We start from the raw sequence: 22,958 nt of genomic DNA on the forward strand, positions 1-22,958 counted from the left end.
CCGGCCCATTTGAAATGAATAAAACTAAAAAAAAAAAAAAGACCATACCCTTTTATATAATGATGTTTACTTTGAATTTATATTAGTTCACACAAACACTCCATCCATGCTTTTGTTCCGGCCCTCCGGTCCAGTTTAAGAACCCATTGTGGCCCTTGAGTCAAAACGTTTGCCCACCCCTGGTCTAACCCCTTGCACAAATTTTGTGCACTGGGCCTCTAGTGCTGATATAAAAAAGAATGAACTATTTTATCATTTGCACCTGGAGAGCATTATGCTAAGCAAAATAAGCCAGTCAGAGAAAGATAAATATCACATGATCTCACTCATTTGTGGAATATAGTGAACAACAGAAACTGATGAACAAAAATAGATCCAGTGACAGAGAAGCATAGAACTGACTGTCAAACCTCAGAGAGAAAGGGGGGTGGGGTGGGAATGGGTTTGGGGGTGGGAGATGGGGTAAGAGATCAATCAATGGACTTGTATGCATGCATATAAGCATTACAAATGAACAAAGACACTAGGATGGTGAGGGCATGTGCTGGGGAGTAGGAGTGGCTGGGGAGAGATCAATGGAAGAAAAATATTATTGTAATAGCTATGTACAGGCCAGGGGGATACTTGAAATATCAGAGGGACCACTGTGTAAAGGATATTATTGTCTAACCACCATGTTGTGTACCTGAAACTAATACAGAATAATATTGAATGTGAACTACAATTGGGAGGAGGGAAAGATGGAAAACTGTATGTTACATGTTTTTCATCACAATAAAAAAAAATGCATACATACATACATACTACAACCGGTATCTCCCCTAAGGGTGGTATATATGACTAGTGTGGTCAGGCACTCAGCTCCATAATAGCACATTTGTGGTCTTAAGTAGATACAATATTTCTAAAACAAACGAACGTGTAATGCCTGTCAGCCTGGCATGTAGGAAAAGGTCATTTGAAGATAAAAGGTTAATGATCATTTGTTATGTAAAGGATCATAGAACTCCTCTGCATCATTTATTCACACAGATATTGAAGTCACTAGGAATATTGAAATACTAAATAAAAGTGGGCAGAAATATTGTGAATCAGGAGCTTTATCCATTCTTGAATTATGGGATGAGAATACAGAGAATCAGGTAGCTGAATGACCTTAGTTTTAAAGAGTAGGCTCTATGTATCAATCATTTCTTCTATCTATCTTTCTATCTATCTATCTATCTATCTATCTATCTATCTATCTATCTATCATTATCTATCTACCTATCAATCATCTGGTGAAGATTGGTTTAGAATGATGAAATATTGTAATCAAGAAGTGCCAATAGGGAGGCATGTAGTTATTTATTACATTCCTTATATGGGATGGAATGGATCTGAGAGAAAAGTTATCCTCCAATTGTTAAAATTATTGGACAAATGTTTTCTTAAGGAACTGCCAGGATCTTTTAAAGTCAATATGGTGAAGAACTTGGCAAAAGAAAATTTCCTTATCAGAGAGCCAGTTTCCCAGAGGGCATGATGATGGGTTTGAGTTGGAAAGGAATAGAGATTGGGTAAGACTGGGAAATGTGCACAGCCATATGAGGAGACTTGGATATCATAGGGTGGCAGAGGTAGGCTAGGGTATGAAGCACAAAGGAGTTTGTCTAAACTTAGAGGAGAATGGATAACTATTTCTTGCCTTATGGTCCTATAAATTTGATTCACAGGATAAGATGAGGTGATACACAGGCTGACATCACTTGCTTCAATGTCATCCTTGAGTTTGTTGGCACTATCCTATATAATAAAGAGGTAATATGCAAACTGACCATCACACCCTCACACAAGATGGCCGCCCCCATGTGGTCAAAAGATTGCCGCCACAAGATGGCCGGCAGGGGAGGGCCATTAGGGGCGACTAGGCTGGCAAGAGAGGGCAGTTAGGGGCGACCAGGCCAGCTGGGGCGGGCACTTGGGGGCAACCAGGCCTGCAGGGGAGGACAGTTAGGGGTGACCAGGTCGGCAGGGTAGGGCAGTTGGAGGTGAGATCAGGCTGGCAGGGAAAGGCAGTTAGGGGAAACTACGGCGGCAGAGGAGGGCAGTTGGGGGTGACCGGGCTGGCAGGGGAGGGCAGTTGGGGGCGACTGGGCCCACAGGGGAGGGCAGTTGGGGGCAATTGGGCCAGCAGGGGAGCTGTCAGTCGTCAATCAGGCTGGTAGGGGAGTGGTTAGGGGGTGATCAGGCTGGCAGGAAGAAGCAGTTAGGGGCAATCATGCAGGCAGGTAGCTGAGTGGTTGGGAGCCAGCAGTCCTGGATTGTGAGAAGGATCAAGCCTAAACTGGCAGTCGGACATCCCCCCAGTGGTCCCAGATTGGAGAGGGTGTGGGCTGGGCTGAGGTACACCTGCCCCCAGTGCAAGAATTTTGTATACCAGGCCTATAGTTAAAATATAAACTAAAGCATATAAAAATTGTAATAGTTTATTTGAATAAAAGTTATTTCAAAATGGTCAGCCAAACTGGAAGTGGTTAGAAGCAATTCACAGAGGGTAATTGGGGGATAATTTTTATAGAGAAAAAGCAAGAGCAAACTAAGGAGATTATTGATTGGCTGTAGTTTAACCAAATGGCTGTTTGTGATTGGGTTTCCTTGGTTTTCCATTTAATAACCTTGAGGCATTTCTAGGCTTAGATTTTTGTTTGCTTGTCTAGGCACATCTGCATCAGAGCTGCCTCAATTTAATGGCCTTCTTTTTTTAAAAAAAATATCTTTTTATTGACTTCAGAGAGGCAGGGAGAGGGAGAGAGAGAGAGAAACAACAATGATGAGATGTAATCATTGATTGATTACCTCCTGCATGCTCCATACTGGGGTTCAAACCTGCAATCAGGGCATGTGCCCTGACCAAGAATCAAACTGTGACTTCTTGACTCATAGGTAGATGCTCAAGCACTGAGCTACACTAGCCTGGCTAATGTCCTTGGGGTGAAATGTTACTGGCAGCTTGGAAAATCTGCTCCTTACGTCTCCCCTCATTTCATAAAATAACCACCCATAGAATTTAAGTAAGCAAAGTCATTCTCTCATGATTCTGAGTTTAAATAAGCATCTGTATCAAGTATATTGATTTAGCTTTTTCTTCATTTAGATTCTGTCATCTTAATTAGCCAATTCACATTAGGATTGCATATTAGAATGAAATATTTCCCTAATGTGCACAAATGCCAACTCTTTATTAAAATAATAAAAAGAACTACTTGTTCACAGGATTCAGATTATTATATTATACATATTTGACTTAAAAAGTCATTTGCTCAATGACTACCATATGTGACTACATTTACAAAATTAAATAAAAAGCAGGCATACATAAGACCAGATATGTTTAAGCTAACAGTATGGGCATGGCAATGGTGTTGCAATTTCCTCATGTATAACAATTTTCTTTAAAAATTGTTAGAAATGTTACATAGGGAATGGACCCTTAATCTTTATTTTGAGTTTATAAAGCTTATTACATTTGTAGAGATTTTTTAAAAAGGTTCTGATGTCGAGTCAGTATATTTATTTAACACTATGAGGTTGGTAAGAATTGTTGTGTCTCACAGATACAAAGCTCTCTTATTGGGAACACATTAAATACAAATAAATAAGCATTTGTATGGATAAAAAAGAATGATAAGTGAGAACTTCCAGGAAATTCCCTGGTAATTAATCCTATTTAAAATTTTAAAAACTCATAAGCCAATCAGGTATTCAAAATAAGGCCACAGAAACCAGGGTTTGACTTAGAAAAGCACTGGAAATGCCAGTAGTTAGGTCCTAGCAGCAAGGGGTATATCCTTTCAAGTGCTAAAGATTTCAGAGTAATAACAGCAGCAATTAGGACTTAGAGAAAGGTAAAACCTGTAATTGCTTCTTTTGGTGCAGCTCAGGGCTACAATTAAACACCAGTAGTTTCCATTGTATCTGGAAACATAAAGTAACTGTTGCTGGAGGTAGACTGTGGTCTAGAAATAAGTTTTTGCTAAGTCTCAGGAAATGAATTTCAGGGACTCATGGCTTAGGAGGATTTGAGCTGTAATGGCAAGATTTAGTGGAAAGACATGCAGGGCATAGGTGCCCCTGAAGAGGCTGCTGCACTGCCTCATCCATGACCAGGTAGTTCAGCTCCATCTCCCAGGGAAAGAAGTCCCTGGCTGCAGGCCCACCAAGCCCAGGAGGAGGAGGGCTGGGGCCCGGAGATGCTGTCCCATTATTCCAGCATCAGCATCTGAAGCTCCAGTAGTCCAGCCTAGTCTCTGTTCCCCTCCGCTCACTTTCAGCGCTGTGCTTTGGCCTGTGCTGCTGCCACACCCAGGTCCACATGCTGCTATGGAGGGAAGAGAAAGAGAGAGGGAGTGAGTGCCTCTAGCTTTTGTTAAGCTGTGATTACATTTCCTTGGCTTGGGAAAGAGTAGGCTTTCCTTCAAACTATGGAATCTCGTTCCTGTATCTTCCAGGGGCTGTGCTGGTACCTCCCCATAGCCAACCCCTTTTCTGGATCTTTCATGGTCTCATGCCATTATTCCATCCCTTCCTTTTCCCAGATTTTCCCAGGCTTGACTCCTCCCCTTTATAGTCACCATTTTAGCTCCTACTATCAAGCCTCATAGTTCTGTTTGGTCCTCGGGATTCTACTGCTCAAGTGGTTAGTAGAGGCTTCCCCGTGCCATCCTGGCTTTAATTGCTCCTGTCTCAGCAAAGGAATCTCCCGGGGCTGATTCTCCTGCCCCACTGGGGAGGCTGCAAAGCTGCCACTTCCTATTTTGATTGGCTTAGTGTCTGATTCTATTTTCTCCCTTCCTTTGTTAATAACTAACTGCCTAGGCTAACGCTAACTAATTTAAAATATTTTCAAATGCTGTTCTTAATATGCACAAAACAACTGAAAAATTAAAATTGTTATTTTTTTAATTATAAACATACTAGTGGCCCGGTGCACAAAGTTCATGCACATTAAAAGGGAATTAGAGGAAATATTTTAATATTGCTATTTTCTCTGTCTCTATAATAGAAGTGTCAGAGACGAAAGAAAATTAGTAAAATGTATATGAAAATCTCCTTCCTGTCTGGGGCATGCCGCAGGACCCAGAGTCAAGTTCCCGCCCACCCTCGTGCACCTCGAAATCGCACGGGACCCAAACCCTGCCGGCCCCACCCCCGTCAAGCCCCACATGGCAGGAGATGCAACCTCAGGTCCCCCGTCAAGCCCCACTGGGCAGGGGGCGCAGCCTCAAGTCCCCCGGCCCCAGCGAGAGGGCATGAAGGCATGATGACCATTTGCATATTAGCTCTTTATTATATAGGATTATTTGTAGTATCTTTTCTTTAGAATGTCAAGGAGGATTTAAATTTTTGGCATGCATGTTTAGAGAACATCTGTGAGCTGTATAGAAGACCTTAAAAATAAAATACTTTTCTTCTCAGCACAGTTTAATCTTATCTCTTTAGCTGGTCTTTCAAATGAATTAATATTGGCCCTATATTATTTTTTAATGTTTTCTAATATGTTAGGCATGTTAGAAAACCTAACAGATAACTTAAAAATTAATTATTTTAATTTAGTTCTTTTCTTTTAATATGTCTATTGTAGGGTAGCATCAGTTACATATGATTAAATAATTATAATTAAAATACTAATTATTTATTCATTCTTTCACCTTTTTTATTTTGGGAGCACTGTTGAAAATTAATTATCTTGTTTATTTATTTTTTTGATTACATGTTCCCACTAATCCTCTTTAGAATATTAGCTTCATGGAGGCAGAGACTGTCATTCTTTTCTTTTTTTCTAAAAGATGAAACCAGGTAGCTATTTCTATTTTTTTATTTATCTTTATTGTTGAAATTATTAAAGAGGGTCTTTTTCTTCCCCATTGATCCCCTCCAGGCCTAATGCACTATAGTCTGTGTCCATGGGTTATGTATATATGCATATAAGTTCTTTGATTAATCTCTTCCCAACCCTTCTCCCACTTCCCTCTGGGATTTGCCAGTCAGTTTCATGCTTCCATGTCTCTGGATGCATTTTGTTCATCAGTTTATTTTGGTCATTACATTCCACATATAAGTGAGATCAAATAAGTGCTGGCGAGAATAAGAGGATAAAGGAACCCTAGTACACTGCTGGTGGGAAGGCTAACTAGTGTAGCCACTATGGAAACAATATGGAGTTTCCTCAAAAAAATAAAAATGGATCTGCCATTTGACTCAGTGTTCCCACTTCTAGGAGTATATCCTAAGAATCCCAAAACACCAATCAGAAAGAATATATGCACCCCTGACTTAGTATCAAATCAGCAACCTTTTAGTGCATAGGGTAGCACCCAACCAACTGACTCACACTGGCCAGAGCTATTATATCTCTTAGGACTATCAGTATCATAATCTTGGATTTCCAAATCATGCCATATCTCCAAAAATCTAATGCATACATTTCTCTACAGCAGGGAGACAATTTTGTATACCCTCCTCTGACACTTTCTATTTTTCTTTCCAGCTTTATTTTTAGATACCTTATCATCATCTGACATACTCTATGTTAAACATGTATGTTTCTTTGATTCCCCTTAACTGGAATGTAAATTTCACATGGGAGGGGTTTTTGTATGTCTTTCTGTTGGCTGTTTTCTGGACCTAGGACAGTGTCTGACATGTGGTAGATAGTCAAAAATAATCTATTGAATGGATAATGGAATAAATGAATGAAAATAAATACTAAGGGAAATAGCTTGAATGTTGTGTGTCTGAGCTCCCTTGGTGACATACATTCTGCTGATATTTCTGTCTTGTCACAGACTTTAACCTATTTGGAGCCCAAGATTCATGCTTCTTGATCTTTAGTTGGGGTGGGGGGCGGGTAGGAGTATAAAATATTTTCATTTTTGCAGTCTTAAAGAACTCATCAAAACACCGGCAAGTTTAGGAAACATCTTCACTATTCTACAGTAGAAAACATAAAATCATGAGTGGCCTACTAGGCATCATCACAGACACCTAAATGACAAAATAGTCAATGACTCCTGTCCTATCATGAGTTATTAGTTCAAAAGTAAGTAACACGTGCATTTGAGGAGCCCAGATTGGGAAGTTATTGAAGCATATGCCAAACAGAAAATGAAAGAAGTTCAGGGGATTATCAAAGTCCTACCAGTTTGGATCCCCTGTGTCAAAAATGTTTAATATATTGCTATGTGCCAGCAAAAGAAATCTGCTTAGGTTTTCTATCATGCTTTCTTCCCAATAGTCAAATACCCATCACTTCAAGGCTATCAAAATTCTGGATATCTAAAGCAATTATTTCATGCTGTTGAAAACTCATAGGAAAGTAGCTCCCTCATGTGAAACTCCCCAGGCTATACCAACGTCCCATCAGGAAACATACAAAAGAAAAAAAATTATGAAGAAGTATGTTTTAAGTAGGTTATTTCATTGAGCAAAAATGGAATAAATGATGAAAGCACATATTTAAAATATTGATGAGTGAGGGAATGAATCACTGCTCTCTGTGCATGGGCATGGCCCCGTAGAGATGAACAAGGTTTTTAGAAAGGTCACTAGCTAGGTCATGAGCTTTTCTAGGGCCCTCTTGTTAGGACAGAAATAGACAATTGGGGACTAGCTATAATTTTAAGGAATATTAGTCATTCTCTGTTAACCATGATTATTGTGTTCTGATCAGAGAAAGCACATTCTAACCTGGTTGAGAGTTGTATGCGCTGGGACATGGGAGCTATCATCGTAATGCAGTCCATCCTCCTTTCCAGAGAACTGCCTATCATCATGGAAAGATTTACAACCTCTTGGCTGAAACAATCTAGTCCTGGAGGTGCCTGCCCTTTGCAGCTTCCCCACCCCACAACCCACATTGCCAGTAGCTTGTGAAGATTCTACTGTGCCTACTTCCTCATGCCTGTGATTTTAACTTTCCCACATCATCTTTGTCCTTTTACCCAATATAAGCAGCTGGCTTATGGGAAGGGGTAGAGTAGACTTTGTGGATGACCTGCCACTCTCCCATCCTGCTGGCAGTATTGAAATAAAGGCCCATTTATGATTCAACCCTGTCTCTGCTTAATTGGCTCAAGTAGGGATAGGCAGCCTGGACCCCTTGGTTGCACACTCATTAAATAGAATGCCCAGCTCAAGTTCTATAGCCATGATCAAATCAAGATCAAGCTAGTCTTATGTCAGAGCCAGCATCCAAGAAAAAGGTAAACGTTTGTTCTCTTGGTCTAATATGTGATTTAATTGGGATAAAATATTAAAACAGAAATGAGGTAGAAAATGATGGAAGATTTCCCCTCACCTTTCTCTTCCATTTTCATCTCATTACGTATAGTATGAGAATAAAAGCCACTGGAAATATTATTAAAACACCTGACTAAACCCTGGTGTAACTGCATCCTAAAATGTCCACAATAACATTACAGAACTTTAGGAAGAACCTAGTGAGGTAAGGTCAAAGACACTGATTCCCCTCCTACCCAAGAAAAGTCCTTTTCCATGATCTAACAAATAACAGATGGAGAATGACTGAGAGCTCTGTTGCTTTCTAAGTAGAAAAGCAGTATTTGCTTTCTCATTGGGCTCGTAGGAGAGATGGCTAAAGCTATTAGGTAGTTTTGTTAATCCTCCAGCTGGATTGTACTCAAGTGTAGAGTTTAATACATGCTATCAACAATATCTGTTTATATGGATCTATTAAAGCAAACAAATGTTTTGCCTCTCACCCCTCCCCCCTCAAAGGCAGGAAATATGAGCTTAACCAATGAAATTTGAATACAATGTATAAGGATAGAGAATGCATTATGTTGTCAAAGTTATATTTGACAGTGAATATGTTGCCATCTCATATTATCCCTCAGGTGGCTAAAGATAGGACTGGATGTTCTAGTCACTCACATCTAAACTCCATCCTCAGAGCTGCTTCTACAGCTCATCCACACTCACGTGTAAAATGCGTAAATGAACTTTTCAGATAGAAGTGTTCTAAAATGGGTGAAAAATAGTTTAAAGGTACCTGAGAATCTTTAGAAATTAGAATCACAAATCTACCATTGATATACAAAGAAAATCAAAAACATACTGCTCTCCCAAAGAAAATAGTACATTGTGAATGCATAACCATAAAATGCTCAAGCTGATGTGGAAATCTGCAGTGAATTATTTGAAGAAGGAGCACAATATGTATTTTTAACTTTAAATGACTATTTTTCCAGTGAATACTGTATGTTAAGTCTTGCCTCTGACTATATGCATGCACATATGTACTAGTATGTGTGTATGTATGCTTGTGTGTAATGTTTCTTACAACCATGAGATACAGATGATACTATCTTCAATGTCTAATTGAGGGATGGTTAAGTAATTTGCCAGAAACAATGGAGCTGCTAAGTGGCATTGGCAGGACCTAAACCCAGAGCTAGCTGACTTCATAGCCTGTATTTTTCCTGATTACACTGTATAACCTTTAAAAAACGTGCACTGTGATGCACTGCTCCAAGCAGTCTGAACTATGGCCTCTGTCTGTGGAATACGAAAGCTCATGGAGCAGCTATGCAGCTCCCCAGAATGAATAGGAATGTTAGAAAAATCTTGGGGCGCTCCTTTATATGACAGGCAATAGTCAACACCAGTGGAGTATAAAAAGCCTCAGCCTCAGTCCCTAGGACAGAGCACAGAGTAGAAAAGCAGTTGTATGATTTTCCGCACCCACCCACGCTTGGATAGATTTTCATCATCAGTCGGTGCATTAATTCTATCTGGCTCCTGGAAACAGTCATTTGCTTAATAGCTCCTTTGTGACCAAGGGAGTTAATGCACAATCCCAAACGGCTGCACTTCCAGCAGGGAGAAGTTTAGGCAGAGGAGAAAAAAAAAGTCTGACTTCATATTTCACAAATAATACAAGGACAGAAGTTGGAACAAAGGATTTCACTTGTTCTGTTGGAAAAGATCCCTGTTTTATTTTGACACAGGTCACTGAGACAGAGGAGGCAATTTTCATGTGGAGGTATTTTCTTGAATCAGTATAAATGGGACAAAGTAAAAGAACAAAATACAAAATATCCTTTTAATGTTCAGATTTTCTGTGTCCTACTGTGAGATTTTTATATTGGAAAGTTCAGACTAAATTCCAAGTATCTATCTTAACTTTATCACTTTATATCTTTGAGATAGTTAAAGATAATTGTCAGATTTTTTTTAAGATTCAGTTCTTTGCGGAACTGCACACTTAAAATGATCTATTAATTGATTATTACGTACAATTAATAATACTGTAGAAATGTTAAGACACAGATAGAATTTTATGGTTATAATTGTCTTGTCAGGTGATAAAACAGGAAGAACTTGTCAAGGATCATTCAGATTGTACTTTGTATGATCTACTGAAATACGATGATTTTAACTCTGACAAGCACCTGGCTCTTGAAGAATTTTATAGACTATTCCGTGAGTATAAGATTCATTCCTTAATCCCTCTTTGTTTTTTGTTTATTTACACAAAAGTGTATGTTTGCTTGGTCTTAGAATACAAGTTGTGTCTTAAGAAAAGTCATATTATTGAATATTTACGTGTTTGGCTGTATTGAAGTATATGTAAAAGCTAAGGGACTTAGTAGTTCTAAAATGAAGAGCTGGAAATATTCAATAACCCTGATTCCAGTTTAAGACATTAATTCCACAATGCAGCTTTCAAGGCTATTTCAGAGTAGGACTACTTGACCAGTTGAACAAAAACAGTTTGATTATTTACACACTGACTTTATTTTTACTTTATTGGGAAAACAAGATAGATGAATAGAACTTTTCACATTTTTTAAAAAAATATGTATTTTTATTGATTTCAGAGAGAGTAAAGGAGAAGGAGAGAGAGATAGAAACATCAATGATGAGAGAGAATCATTGATTGGCTGCTTCCTGCATGTCCCCCACTGGGGATTGAGCCCGCAACCCAGGCATATGCCCTGACTGGGAATTGAACCATGACCTCCTGGCATAATATGCAAATCAACTGAACGACTGAACAGCAGAAAGACCGTCTCTTTTCGACCTTCCGGACAACTACACTATGACATACAGTGGTGCCAGGCCAGCCAAGGCGGGTGTGATGTAATTGGTCAGGGGGGCCCCGCCATTGCCCCATCATTGCCCCTCAGAAGGAGGCTCAGGCTGCTGGCCAGTGATGCTGTGGCAGGTGTGCTGGGCTAGCCAGTGATCACCCCTCAGAGGGAGGTTCAGGTCAGCCAAGCAATCGCACCCCACACTTGTTGCCCACAGAGGGAGGTAACCAGTGGTGGGAGAGGGGAGGCCAGTGCCACACAGATGGCAAGCAGTGGCAGCGGCGGGGTGGGGACAGCTGCCAGCAGCCAGGGGAAGGAAACCCTGATAGGACTTGATATTTGAGGGGTCCCGGACTGCGAGAGGGTGCAGGCCGGAATGAGGGACACCCTGCCCCCATGCATGAATTTCATGCACCAGGCCTCTAGTTGGTTCATAAGATTATACAGATTTCAAGTGCATATTTGTATGATACATGATCTGAGTACTGCATTGTGTGCCCACCACGCAAAGTCAAATCATCTTTCATCACCATATATTTGAGCTCTTTTACCCTTCACTACCCCTTTCTTTGTTTTGATTTTTGTTGTTGTTGGTTTTTGTTACATAAAGCTTTATTATTTCCATTTGGTCCAATGCATGTGAGAGGGCTCCAGAGTACTTAAAAGGATGGCTAGTGATTGCAGGGAAAGGCTCAGGCAAAAGCCAGACACCAGGGGGATGCTGAGGGGCCCATCATAGGCCTCTGGGCTCCAAAGGCTCCTATTCGTGCATGAGGGTGAACCTTTTGAAGAGATACTCGCCCAGCCCAGCCTGGGTGCCAGCCAGTCTGAAGATGTTATTCAGGTGGTCGCCCATCTTCCTGATGAGTTTTACCTCCTAATCCAGGAAGCGGTTCTTCAAAAAGTCACAGAGATTAGGGTCTCTGTGGGTAGAACCCAAGGCCTCCAGCTCCAAAAGGGCCTAGTGACTTCCATGGCATCTTGATTTTTGCCCCAATCATCTTTGGGTTGGATTCAGCAGGAAGAGAATGTGGCCACCACACTGGTTTTGCATCTTTAAGAGATGCTCAGTGCCCTGGAGCTGCTTCTCCTCCAGCTTGAGGAAGAAGTGGCCCACATCCTATGGAACCACATCCTCATGGTTGAAATAGAAGCCCAGAGAGAGGTAGTTGTGGGAGGCCTACAGATGTGGGTTGGCCAGGTGGTTGATGGCAGTATCTACCTCTGTGGAATAATTCTGAGGAAGTTGGGAGCTCATGGTTATTCAGCAATAAGAAGTTAAGGTAAAAAAACAAAACCAAACAAACAAAAAAAACAGTTGGGCTGGTCTCTGAGGCTAAATGGCTGAGGTGGTTCCAAAGGTGGTGACTGGAGAAGATGCTAGAGGGTGGTTGGAAGCTGGGAAAAGGCGTGTCCCTGGGTCTGTTCCATCCAAACACTGTTGAAGCAAGTGACAGATCTGGGACCATTGAGGGGTCTGTTCCCTCTTCCCTTTGGCAACCACCATATTGTTGTCTGTGTCTATGAAATTCTGTTCTTCTTGTTTGCTCATTGGTTGATTACAGTTTATGTCCCACATATGAGTGAAATCAAATAGTTCTTAACTTTTTCTCTCTGACAGGTTATTTTGCTTAGTATAATATTCTCAAGGTCCATCCATTTGTCACAAATGGCAGTATTTCATCTTTTATGACTGAGTAGCATTCCATTGTATATATGTACCACATCTTTATTATATATTTAAATAAAAAGAATTTGCATAAGAAAGGAAACTTATATTTATGTTATTTCTTTGGAAATTTTTATAATTTTAAAATTGTTTAGACTTATTTAAATTGACCCTTTGTGCTTTATAAAGCAGTGTTATGAGGATGCTCTGTTAATAAAAAATATCTTCCCAGTTATGTTTTAAAAAATAATTCAAAGAGAAAGAAGTAGCAGACAAAAGAAACAAACAAACAAAAAACAAAACAAAACAAAAAAACAAAAATGTTTAGCAGTTGGGTGCAAGAATAATAGAAAAAAAAATAATTAACCGGTTGGTATTTGAAAATCACCAAAGAATCAAAGTTAAATTGGATATAAAATATGCTATATGTATATGCATTACATATTGCTTTCCAAATATACATATGTAGCATATATATATATATTCTAAAAGGCAGGAAGGAGAATTTGTACTTTAAATGTATTTTTTAAATTATGCTTCTGCCATCTATCAACAGTCTATTATTGAGAAATTACTTATATCTCTGAAAATCCATAGAAATAAGGATAGTAATTTACTTCTCCTATATAATAAAAGCCTAATATGCTAAGTGTCTGGTTGTCCAGTCGTCCATTCAACCAGTCAAAGCATAATATGCTAATAATATGCTAAGGCTGCTCAACCGCTTGCCATGATGTGCACTGACTACCAGCGGGCAGGCAGTCTCCTGGCCGACCAGTTGCTATGATGTGCACTGACTACTGGGGGCAGATGCTCCAACTGGTAAAGTTAGCTTGCTGCTGGGTTCCCGCCAATCGGGACTGAGTGAGAAAGACTGGACACGTCCTGGAACTCTCCCACAGTCCCTCCCCGGCTGGTTAACCTCCCGCATCCCTCCCCAGCCTTGATCATGCACCAGGGGGGTCCCTTGGCCTGGCCTGCACCCTCTCACAATCCGGGCTGAGGGACCCCCCCCACCCGAGTGCATGAATTTGGTGCACTGGGCCTCTAGTCATATAATAATTTTATATTAACACAGTGAATTATATTTTATGTAATACTAGATACAATCAAATTAATATTTGTGAAACAGTTGCACATTACAAACTGTAAGGCAAGATATCACTATGTTCTTCAGTTTTAATTAACTTGCATTTCCATTTTAAATGACAAGGCAGAATACAAGAGGAGATGACCCAGTAAACAGTTATCCTTTAAAATTGTTCTGAAGGCTAGACTACATTTTACATAAAACAAGAAAGCTTCATCTTTATTCCATGTTTATGTGAATAAACTTAAACATGGAGAACTTAACACCTAAGTGGCTGAGTTTATAATCAAACCCAAGTCAAACTAATTATGAAGTCTATGTATTTTCCATTAATCTTCACTCTGTAGTAAACATTGTTTTGTGTACTCAGGGTGGCAGGGAGAAGATATGGCTCATCAGGGGAGAAATTATATATAATAGAATATAATTATATTATATATAGCATATTATATTATGCAAGATAGAAGGGATAGATGTCATAGAGAGGCCTGCAAAAGCTATTAAGTGAATTGAGGATACAATCTCCAGCTTTGGGAATCAAGGGGATTTATGAAGATGGTAGTAATTGAATTAGTCTGCAGGATGAATGGATTTGGACTTTAGGAGATGAGAGATAGGAAATAGATACAAAGAATAACATAAATAAAAGCTGAAGCACATGACATGCCAGTGTATTTACTAGTAAAAACTAGTTCAACTGCAAGATCTGTTTAAGGTCTAAATTCTACATTAATGTATAAATTATTATTACTATTTACATACTTATTAAGCATTCAGTCTAATCTATCAACTCCTATAAACCACCCCTCTATGAAAATACATGGATATGATTAAATAACAGTAGTTGAAATATGTAGCAATAGCAGAAAATATTTTTAATGTTATATAATTCATTAAGCCTCTATAAGATAATTAAATGTATATATTTGTGTAGGGTTTTTTTTATTCAAAATATACTTATTGTTGATAGTGGAATGGTGGAGCTGGATACTAAAAAATAATCACACAATTAAAATGAGTGTGAATAATATGTTATTTTCATGACAGCACAGCCAAGACTGAATAATGATCCCTGGCACTATCAGTAAATAAGAATCTTGCCTAGAATCTTGCTGCTTGCACCTATCATGAGAAAAAATAATACTGTTTAGGAGGATATGGTTTGAAATTGCTAAGGAAGGCAAGGTAGTCAGTATATTGTTCTGGTAAGTCAAATTCTGCAATTCAGAAACCTGAGTCCTCAATAAAAGTGCTCAATAGAGAAATAGCAAAATGTTGTTAAAAAGGAGCCACGTTGTCTTAGGGAACTATTGTTTGGAGAGAAAACTATAGGTCTTTGTTAACTATTTAACATGGTTACCATTTTATGGTAATTATTTATAGTAAATGCAATGAATTTAATGACTATTGTAATGATTCTGCCATTAGGTTAAATATCTATATAACACAAAAGGTCTACATTTTTAATATTCTGAGTAACAAAGATATTACAAGGTAATGAAACTCTTGTAATCAGCAATCATATTATGAGCCTGTTCTTTGGATAATCACAAAACTGTCTCTTAATAATGATAAAATGATGTTCACATAATTATTTAGAAAAGACAATGTTTTTTAAGCAATGCTGGAATTATATGAGATATTTTAATATTCCTGTGGTCTCACCAAGCAGTTTTCTAGAAAGCTGTTATATTTTCAGTGTTACATCCTTGTTTAAAATTATTATGAAGCTACACAATGACCCTTCAGAGACAGCAAACTAACTTGTATGGATTTGTCCTTATTAGCAAAAAAGTATTTTATTTAAATGTGAATAGAAAATATATACCTATTTCTTTCTTTCCATCTGTTATAGCACTTTACAACTAAAACTACATTGTGAAGGTTAGTGACAGACTTTGTATAAAGACATGGTTTTAAAAAGTCACTCTATTATAAAATTTCAGGTAGTACCATGAATAAAAAATGTATAACAATAGTGAGAAAGCAATCTATTCAGAAATTATATATTAAGTACCTATGTGTGTAGAGTATTATGATAGTTCAAGTAACTTAAAAAGATAAAACTCCTTTCCTTTAGGAATATATCATCTTAGGCAGATAGTGATAAAAACGACAGATATAGGAAGAGTAAAGAGTAATCATCTTCTACACCCAGAATGCATTCTCCCAGACAATTCCTAAAAAGAAAGTCCAGAAACTTGAAAGTCCCTAAAAGAATATCTATTAGAATAGACTAAGGCCAGTATAGTTAAGAAATGTATCTTGATTTACTGGTAGATAAAATGATAGGCAGGTTTCCTGAGTTTCACATTTTTATTCTTTCTGCCACAGTGTAAAATAGAAGAAAGTAAAATAACCGGTAATTTGCAAGCAGGAAAACATTAATGGTAAAAAAAAAAACAAACGGCACATTTCAACTGTTAATTATACTATGACATAAATTTTTTATGAAATAGTTATTTTTCCCCTTTCTGAATAAGATGAATTATTTTAATATAACCAATAAACACTAGAAGGTATTCGTGTTTTTTCTCTCCAGAATTTTGACATTATTTTTAAAATTATTTGATTTTTACTAATGTATTGGCATATTCAACTAGAAACATTTAATTGGAAAATATTGTGGCTTAGAGTTCAAGTGAGAGCTTTGGTGACATATAGAAATATGAAACATGGCCCTGGCCAGTGTGATTCAGTTGGTTGGAATGGCGTCCTGTACACCTAAAGGTGGCAGTTCTATTCTCCGTTAGGGCACATACCTAGGTTGCGGTTTGATCCTCAGTCAGGGCGTGTGCAGGAGGCAACTGATGCTTCTCTTTCACATAAGTGTTTCTCTCTCTCTCTCAAATCAATAAACACATATCCTCAGATGAGGATTAAAAAATAATGAAACATGCAGTTAAAATTTGATTATCTGATAAGAAGTGGGTTATATAAGGGGAGTATGTAAAGAGAAAGAGATGGACAAAAGAAAACTAAACTAAAACTGAACAGCAAAACACTTAGAGGTAGGGAGAAAGCCAAAGGAATACATCATTATAACATTTTAGTAAGAAACTACTGACCAGCCCTAGCCAGTTTGCCTCAGTGGAGAGAGCATTGGCCTGCAGACTGAAGGGTCCCGAGTTTGATCCTGGCCAAGGCACATGCCTGGGTTCCGGGCTCGATCCCCAGTAGGGGCCGTGCAGGAAGCAGCTGATCAGTGATTCTCTCTCATCATTGATGTTTCTATCTCTAAAGAATTAAAAAAGAAACTATTGACCAGTAATCTAAGGCTGAGTTCAAAACAAGAAAGTTTAGTACAAATACATGGCAACTGGATATGGCAGAAGGAAGTCACTGGTGACTTTGCTCACAGCGTTTTCAGGAGAGATGTAGAGTTAGAAGCAAATGTATCGGTGGTTGAGAGGTTAGAGCTGACAAGTTGTGGGAAAATTATGCTGAGCAAAGAAGCAGAGCACATAAGTAAGTATATAGCAAGTATACAGTATATTTAGAAAAAATCCAAAATAAGTAAAACTCATCTGTGGTTGTAGTAGTTAATATGATGGTTGCCTTTGGGAGAGGTGAAGGAAGATGGGGTGGAGACACAGGTGAGAGGAGGATTTCAACAGGACTGGTAATATTCTATTTTTTTTAACGCCATTAAAAATCCCACACTGATTTTGGAAATGCTGTCTTAGACATTGATATAGCTACTTATTTAATTAAAAATGCACAAATCATTTCAGTATGAAGCCTTGCAGCAAGCTTAATTGGCCCATTGAAAAAATAGCTCTACTATATTGTTTGATTACAAAATTAATTGACATATTTGTTTGTGTAATTATTTTCTGCGTTAGACTTTATAGATGGGGCCTGACAGTTTTGGTAAATACAGCTCAGTACCACTGGCTTACAGGTAAATTCCAAGCTATGTTACTGTTACTATATCCAGGTTTTGTATACCTTATTGGGAAGGGAGTCTCCAAAAGATGATTATTGAGGCCCAACCTGTAGACAAGTGTTCCAAAGGATGGTGTTTGGGTCCTAAACAAGATTAAATACTTTTAAACACTCACAGTTAATGGAAAGGAAACAGGTAAGGCAGTACCAATTTGAACTACATAAAAAAGACTAAACGTCTTAAATGTGTCCCATTTTAAGATGATCCTGTCCTCCCCGCTGTTGAGATTACTATAATCTGTTGTAGCTGGTGTGCCATTATGCTTCTTTTTGCCTGAAACCTCTGGCGTTCTTCACACAATGATCTCCCACTGGAAAATTTTATTTGCTGATCTAACTACTTGTAACTCCTAATAGCAGACACAATCAGATATTTCAATTTCTCTTTTATTTCAAGTGAAACATTTTATTTCTTAAGGTATTGACTCTTTTTGTTATATAGATACGGGAGAGTAAGGATTCTTCTGACACGAAATGAAATCAAATTTTTAAAAAAAGTAAAAGCAATAAAATGGGAATTGATCAATCATTCTTATTTTATACACGGTACCATATCTTGTCAATCACAACTTAGTGCATCTGACTTAAACCTACTTTTGCCTCATTTCAGTGTAATATTTGGGGATAAAGTTTGCCTGAGGCTATTTTTGGACTCTCAAAATCATTTTTGTAATTCATAGGTACTTTCACTTTTTTAACCCCAGGTTCTTTATACCAATTTCTCAGAAACTCCTTGAATCGAGCCTTGCATTGTTCCTGAGTGGTTCTGAAACCCTGTCTTGAGTACATCTAGTTCATAATGACTTCACTGTGGAGGTCCCCAGCTACACTGCTGCCCCGCAACTAAGTCATTTGGGTGTCACAAAGTCACCGCACCTTAAAAAAGCCTTCGGTTCACTTTAAACATCTCAAATTTCCAAACTGAATTTCCACTATTGGGATTTAATTTTGAACTAGTCAAATATTGTTTAGCATGAATTCAAGGCAATTTGAATGTAATATATCATGTATATCATCTACTAATTCGTAGCTGTTTTTCTGAATTTCCTTCTCTAGGTTAGTTTGAGAAAATGCATTTCATTTACATTTTTCAGTTGAATGTTTATAAGATTCTTCTCTGTCAAGTGATCCTTTAGGGAGGCATGTATTTACTAAGGAATTCTTATTATGAAATATAAAATCAAGTGTTTTTAAAACATATAATATAAAATAATTATATACATGTAAGCTACTACTCTTTTAAAACTATTTTTAAATTCAAGAATTTGGAAGCTAGCACTTAGAAAATACGCTTTTGCTAAATTTACTTTACTACATAGTTATTATTCTCCTCGCTGTTTTTATTTTAACCGTAATAAAGGTCTATTTTCTCAGTTCAAAGAGTTCTACCACTTTTACAGAGAAGTTAGATAGGTGTAATCAGATGAAACATGAAGCTTTAAATAGGCCTTATCAAAAGCATCTATAATAATAAAACCGTAATATGCTAATTAGACTGGACAGCTGAAGGACCTTCCGCACAACCTTCCAGATGACCTTCTGGACTAAGCCGGGGCTGTGAGGGCTAAAGTAAGCCGCTGCTGCTGTGGGGGTCGAGCCTCTTGCACGAATTTCATGCATTGGCCTCTAGTATGCAAATAAGATTTAAGTTGAATATCTAATATTAATTTGTTCTATTCAGTCTTGTTGAAAAAATGAAATAAATCAAACAAGGGAAATAAATTTTCATCAATTTAAGCCAACTCACATATTAATAAAAGTTCAGCCATAATTCCATATCACTTTTAACAATGTCTATATATTTTAATTATAGTAGAAGTTTAAAAAAGAAGGCATAAAAGAAAAATTAAGAATGAATATAATTCCATCATTCAGTTATATTTACTTTGATATATATTGATAGATATATATATACATATTTTATGAAATTATAACTATATTATTTTTATATCTTTAAGACTTATTATAATTTTACATAATTTCAATTAATTAAATATTGGCAACATATCTCAGCATCAATATAGTTTAACATATTTTTAAAGGCTTAAATTGTGTGAAGATACTAAAATTGTAAAATTATTATTTGCTGATTGTAACACTCCATTTATTACTATTCCCAAGCCATCATTTATCTCCTTAAATATTAGCCCTGCCCACTTAAAATTGAATACAAGCAAAAATATTAATCATCCTAATAATTTTTAATGTTATACCAGTAGTTAAAAAAGAAAAGAAGCAAGTGAAATTGACTTTAACAACATTTATTTATCCTAATGTATACAAAAATATTATCACAACATACAATCAATGTAAAATTAAGGAAATAATTGACAGTTTTTCCTATCAAGTTTTGAAATCAGTATATATTTTACACTTACAGCACATTTCAATTTAGACTAGCCACATTTCAAATGTTTCATAGCCACATACCGGATTTCATCTTGGATGGTATAGTATTACAGAGGTAAGAAAAAAAGTGTATCTACAATTTTATTTTAATTATTTTAAATATGAGGCCAAACACATATTCTACTTGTAAATAAGTAACATAATATGATTCTTATGTTCATTTCTGTTTCTCAGTTAACCAGAAAAATACACACGTATAGGTAATTGTAATAATCTAATATACCCTCAACATAAATGTGTATTTTAAAAGCAGAGTCCAATAAAATGTATTTAATGCCCCTTTATTTTGGTATCTCCAAAATGTTGCATTAGCTATGGATAATTTAAGTAATATATACCCATGTCTTCAGTTTACATGTGAAGAACATTTTCTGATGAAGCAAGATCAGAAGTAGCAACAACAGGAGGTCACTGCAATCAGTGGAGCATTAGAGTTGATTAAATTTCAGGAATTTTGCTATCAAATTGATGTCACATTGGAAAATGGGAATGGTCCCATTAATGGGAACCTTTGCACCATAGATATTACAAATGTGTCTACAAGTCCTAGCCCTACCACCAGCAACACTGACTCCAGTCTACAATACTCTAGGTCAGTGGTTCTCAACCTTCCTAATGCCGCGACCCTTTAATACAGTTCCTCATGTTGTGGGGACCCCCAACCATAAAATTATTTTCGTTGCTACTTCATAACTGTAATTTTTCCACTGTTATGAATCGTAATGTAAATATCTGATATACAGGATGTATTTTCATTGTTACAAATTGAACATAATTAAAGCATATTGATTAATCACAAAAACAATATGTAATTATATATGTGTTTTCTGATGGTCTTAGGGAACCCCTGTGAAAGGGTCGTTCGACTCCCAAAGGGGTCACGACCCACAGGTTGAGAACCGCTGCTCTAGGTGATACATTTTGAGAGACTGAAAAAAATAGGTAAATAAGAGGGTATGGATTTAAGAAATATTTAAGAGAAAATACACAAAATGCTTGATGAATGGCAAGGCTGATAATTTCTAGAAAAAATATTGGAATATATATATTTCTCCATGTAAAGTTAGTATTAGTAATATCCTATCAACAAGTTTGCTGTGGTTTAACAAGAAGATATCTAAATAAGTTTAGTGAAAACAATTCTTGCTTTGTCAAAACTAAAACGAAAAAAAATATTCTTATTATCTCTAGAAATCTTTACATAACATATTATTATAGTAGAAAACCTTACATGTGTGATTCAGTAGGTTTTTGTTAATGAAAATTAGTTTTGAGCACTTTGTTGCTAAGTTTTTGAGTAACTCAAGTAAGAAAAATTTAACTTATTTCCTTACTGATGAAAAATGAAAACGGAAATGGTAAACTATATTAGTTGAACAAAGTGAAGATCAGAACCAGTGATTGTGCTTAATGGTATATGCACTCATCATATTTCCATTGACACATTTTATTTACTACAATCATCTCTTATAAACCTGTCTATATTAACATTCTGAAAAGTAATAGGTGTCAACTCCCCAATATACAAAGTAGTAACATTTTCTTTTGAGATCAGTTTATCTTGCTCTATATTGAATGTGGTGTTTTTCCTCTTTTATGGGTTGACACATTTCTTATATAAAGAATATCATTTCTGTGAAGTCTCATTAAAGGTGTAGATTATTATCCTGTCCTTTGCAGACATTTTGACATTCAACTAAAAATGTAAAATTAAACATTTTAACACCTTTGAACTATGTTTAAACAACAGACAAAAGTGCTATAAACACCATTGCCTATAAATATTCACTTGCTTTTATCACCCCATATTGTAATTAAACAGCTTTGCTATACTATCATGCTACAAAAGGTTTTATATTAGCATTGCATTTCCAGTTTTTATAACTTAAAAAGTCACACATTTTCACATTTAGTTATAGGTATATGAAATAGCACCTGAAAAGATTTTTATGTGAGACTACACTTCCCCTTCAGTCAGTATTTTTCAATATTTTGGGATTTTGAACATTTTTCTCATTTTTATTTCAAACTTGACTTGTCAAGTTGTCACTTGCTGAAATCTAAGGATTTTTGAAACATGATAGTTCAGGGAGATAGTAGATTTTATCAACTCTAATTGAAATTATTTCTCAAAATCCAGGCTTACAGTCACCTTTTTACCCTTTTAGCAAAGAATTGCATTTTTTTCTCCATAAACTACTCACTCTTGCTGTTGCTGACTCCAGTAAAGCAAAAAAACATTGCATCTGATATTCCCTGTCCCTAAAACTCATTTTGTAATTCTCATTTTATAATTGTGTTACTTGGCCTTTTACCATTTTTTTTTTCACACAGGGACAGCTATTCATGAAATACTAATACCCAAAAGTATAAATATTTGATTATAATAGTATATAACTGCTTCCACAGAAGCAATATCAGTTGAAACAGTATCCTTATTTTTAGAAGATATGTAGCTCTAAAAGTGTTAGTGGATTTGAACTGAAAAAGTTTTATGAACAGTTTTATCATTTAAATAATATTTATCATTTAAATATTATTTTAGTTGAGAGATAATTTCAGAATGCTAAGAACTGACCTATGCCAATTAGATCATTATCAGCTGTTAGGTTTCTTGTAGCATCTATGAGAGACCTCAAGTAGTTAGAGAAGAATTAATGCCTCATGTCACCTCCCTAATAGAAACCACTTGCTTGGTTACCAGATGTTATATGAATGTTTGTATGTAATGTGGAATTTGGTATAC

The 22,958-nt window shown here is 36.8% G+C and overlaps 1 protein-coding gene across 1 annotated transcript in view; it reads left to right on the forward strand.

Annotated features, from left to right (window-relative positions):
• The window catches only part of FSTL5 (follistatin like 5), a 602,839-nt gene that overhangs the window by 315,270 nt on the left and 264,611 nt on the right, over window positions 1-22,958 (forward strand). The window contains exon 6 of the mRNA XM_036315585.1: window positions 10,365-10,485. Coding sequence (XP_036171478.1) covers window positions 10,365-10,485 — 121 coding nt within the window. The remainder of the gene's footprint in view (window positions 1-10,364; window positions 10,486-22,958) is intronic.

The sequence above is a fragment of the Myotis myotis genome, unplaced genomic scaffold (genome assembly GCF_014108235.1).
Source record: "Myotis myotis isolate mMyoMyo1 unplaced genomic scaffold, mMyoMyo1.p scaffold_m19_p_6, whole genome shotgun sequence".
Classification (NCBI taxonomy): domain Eukaryota; kingdom Metazoa; phylum Chordata; class Mammalia; order Chiroptera; family Vespertilionidae; genus Myotis; species Myotis myotis.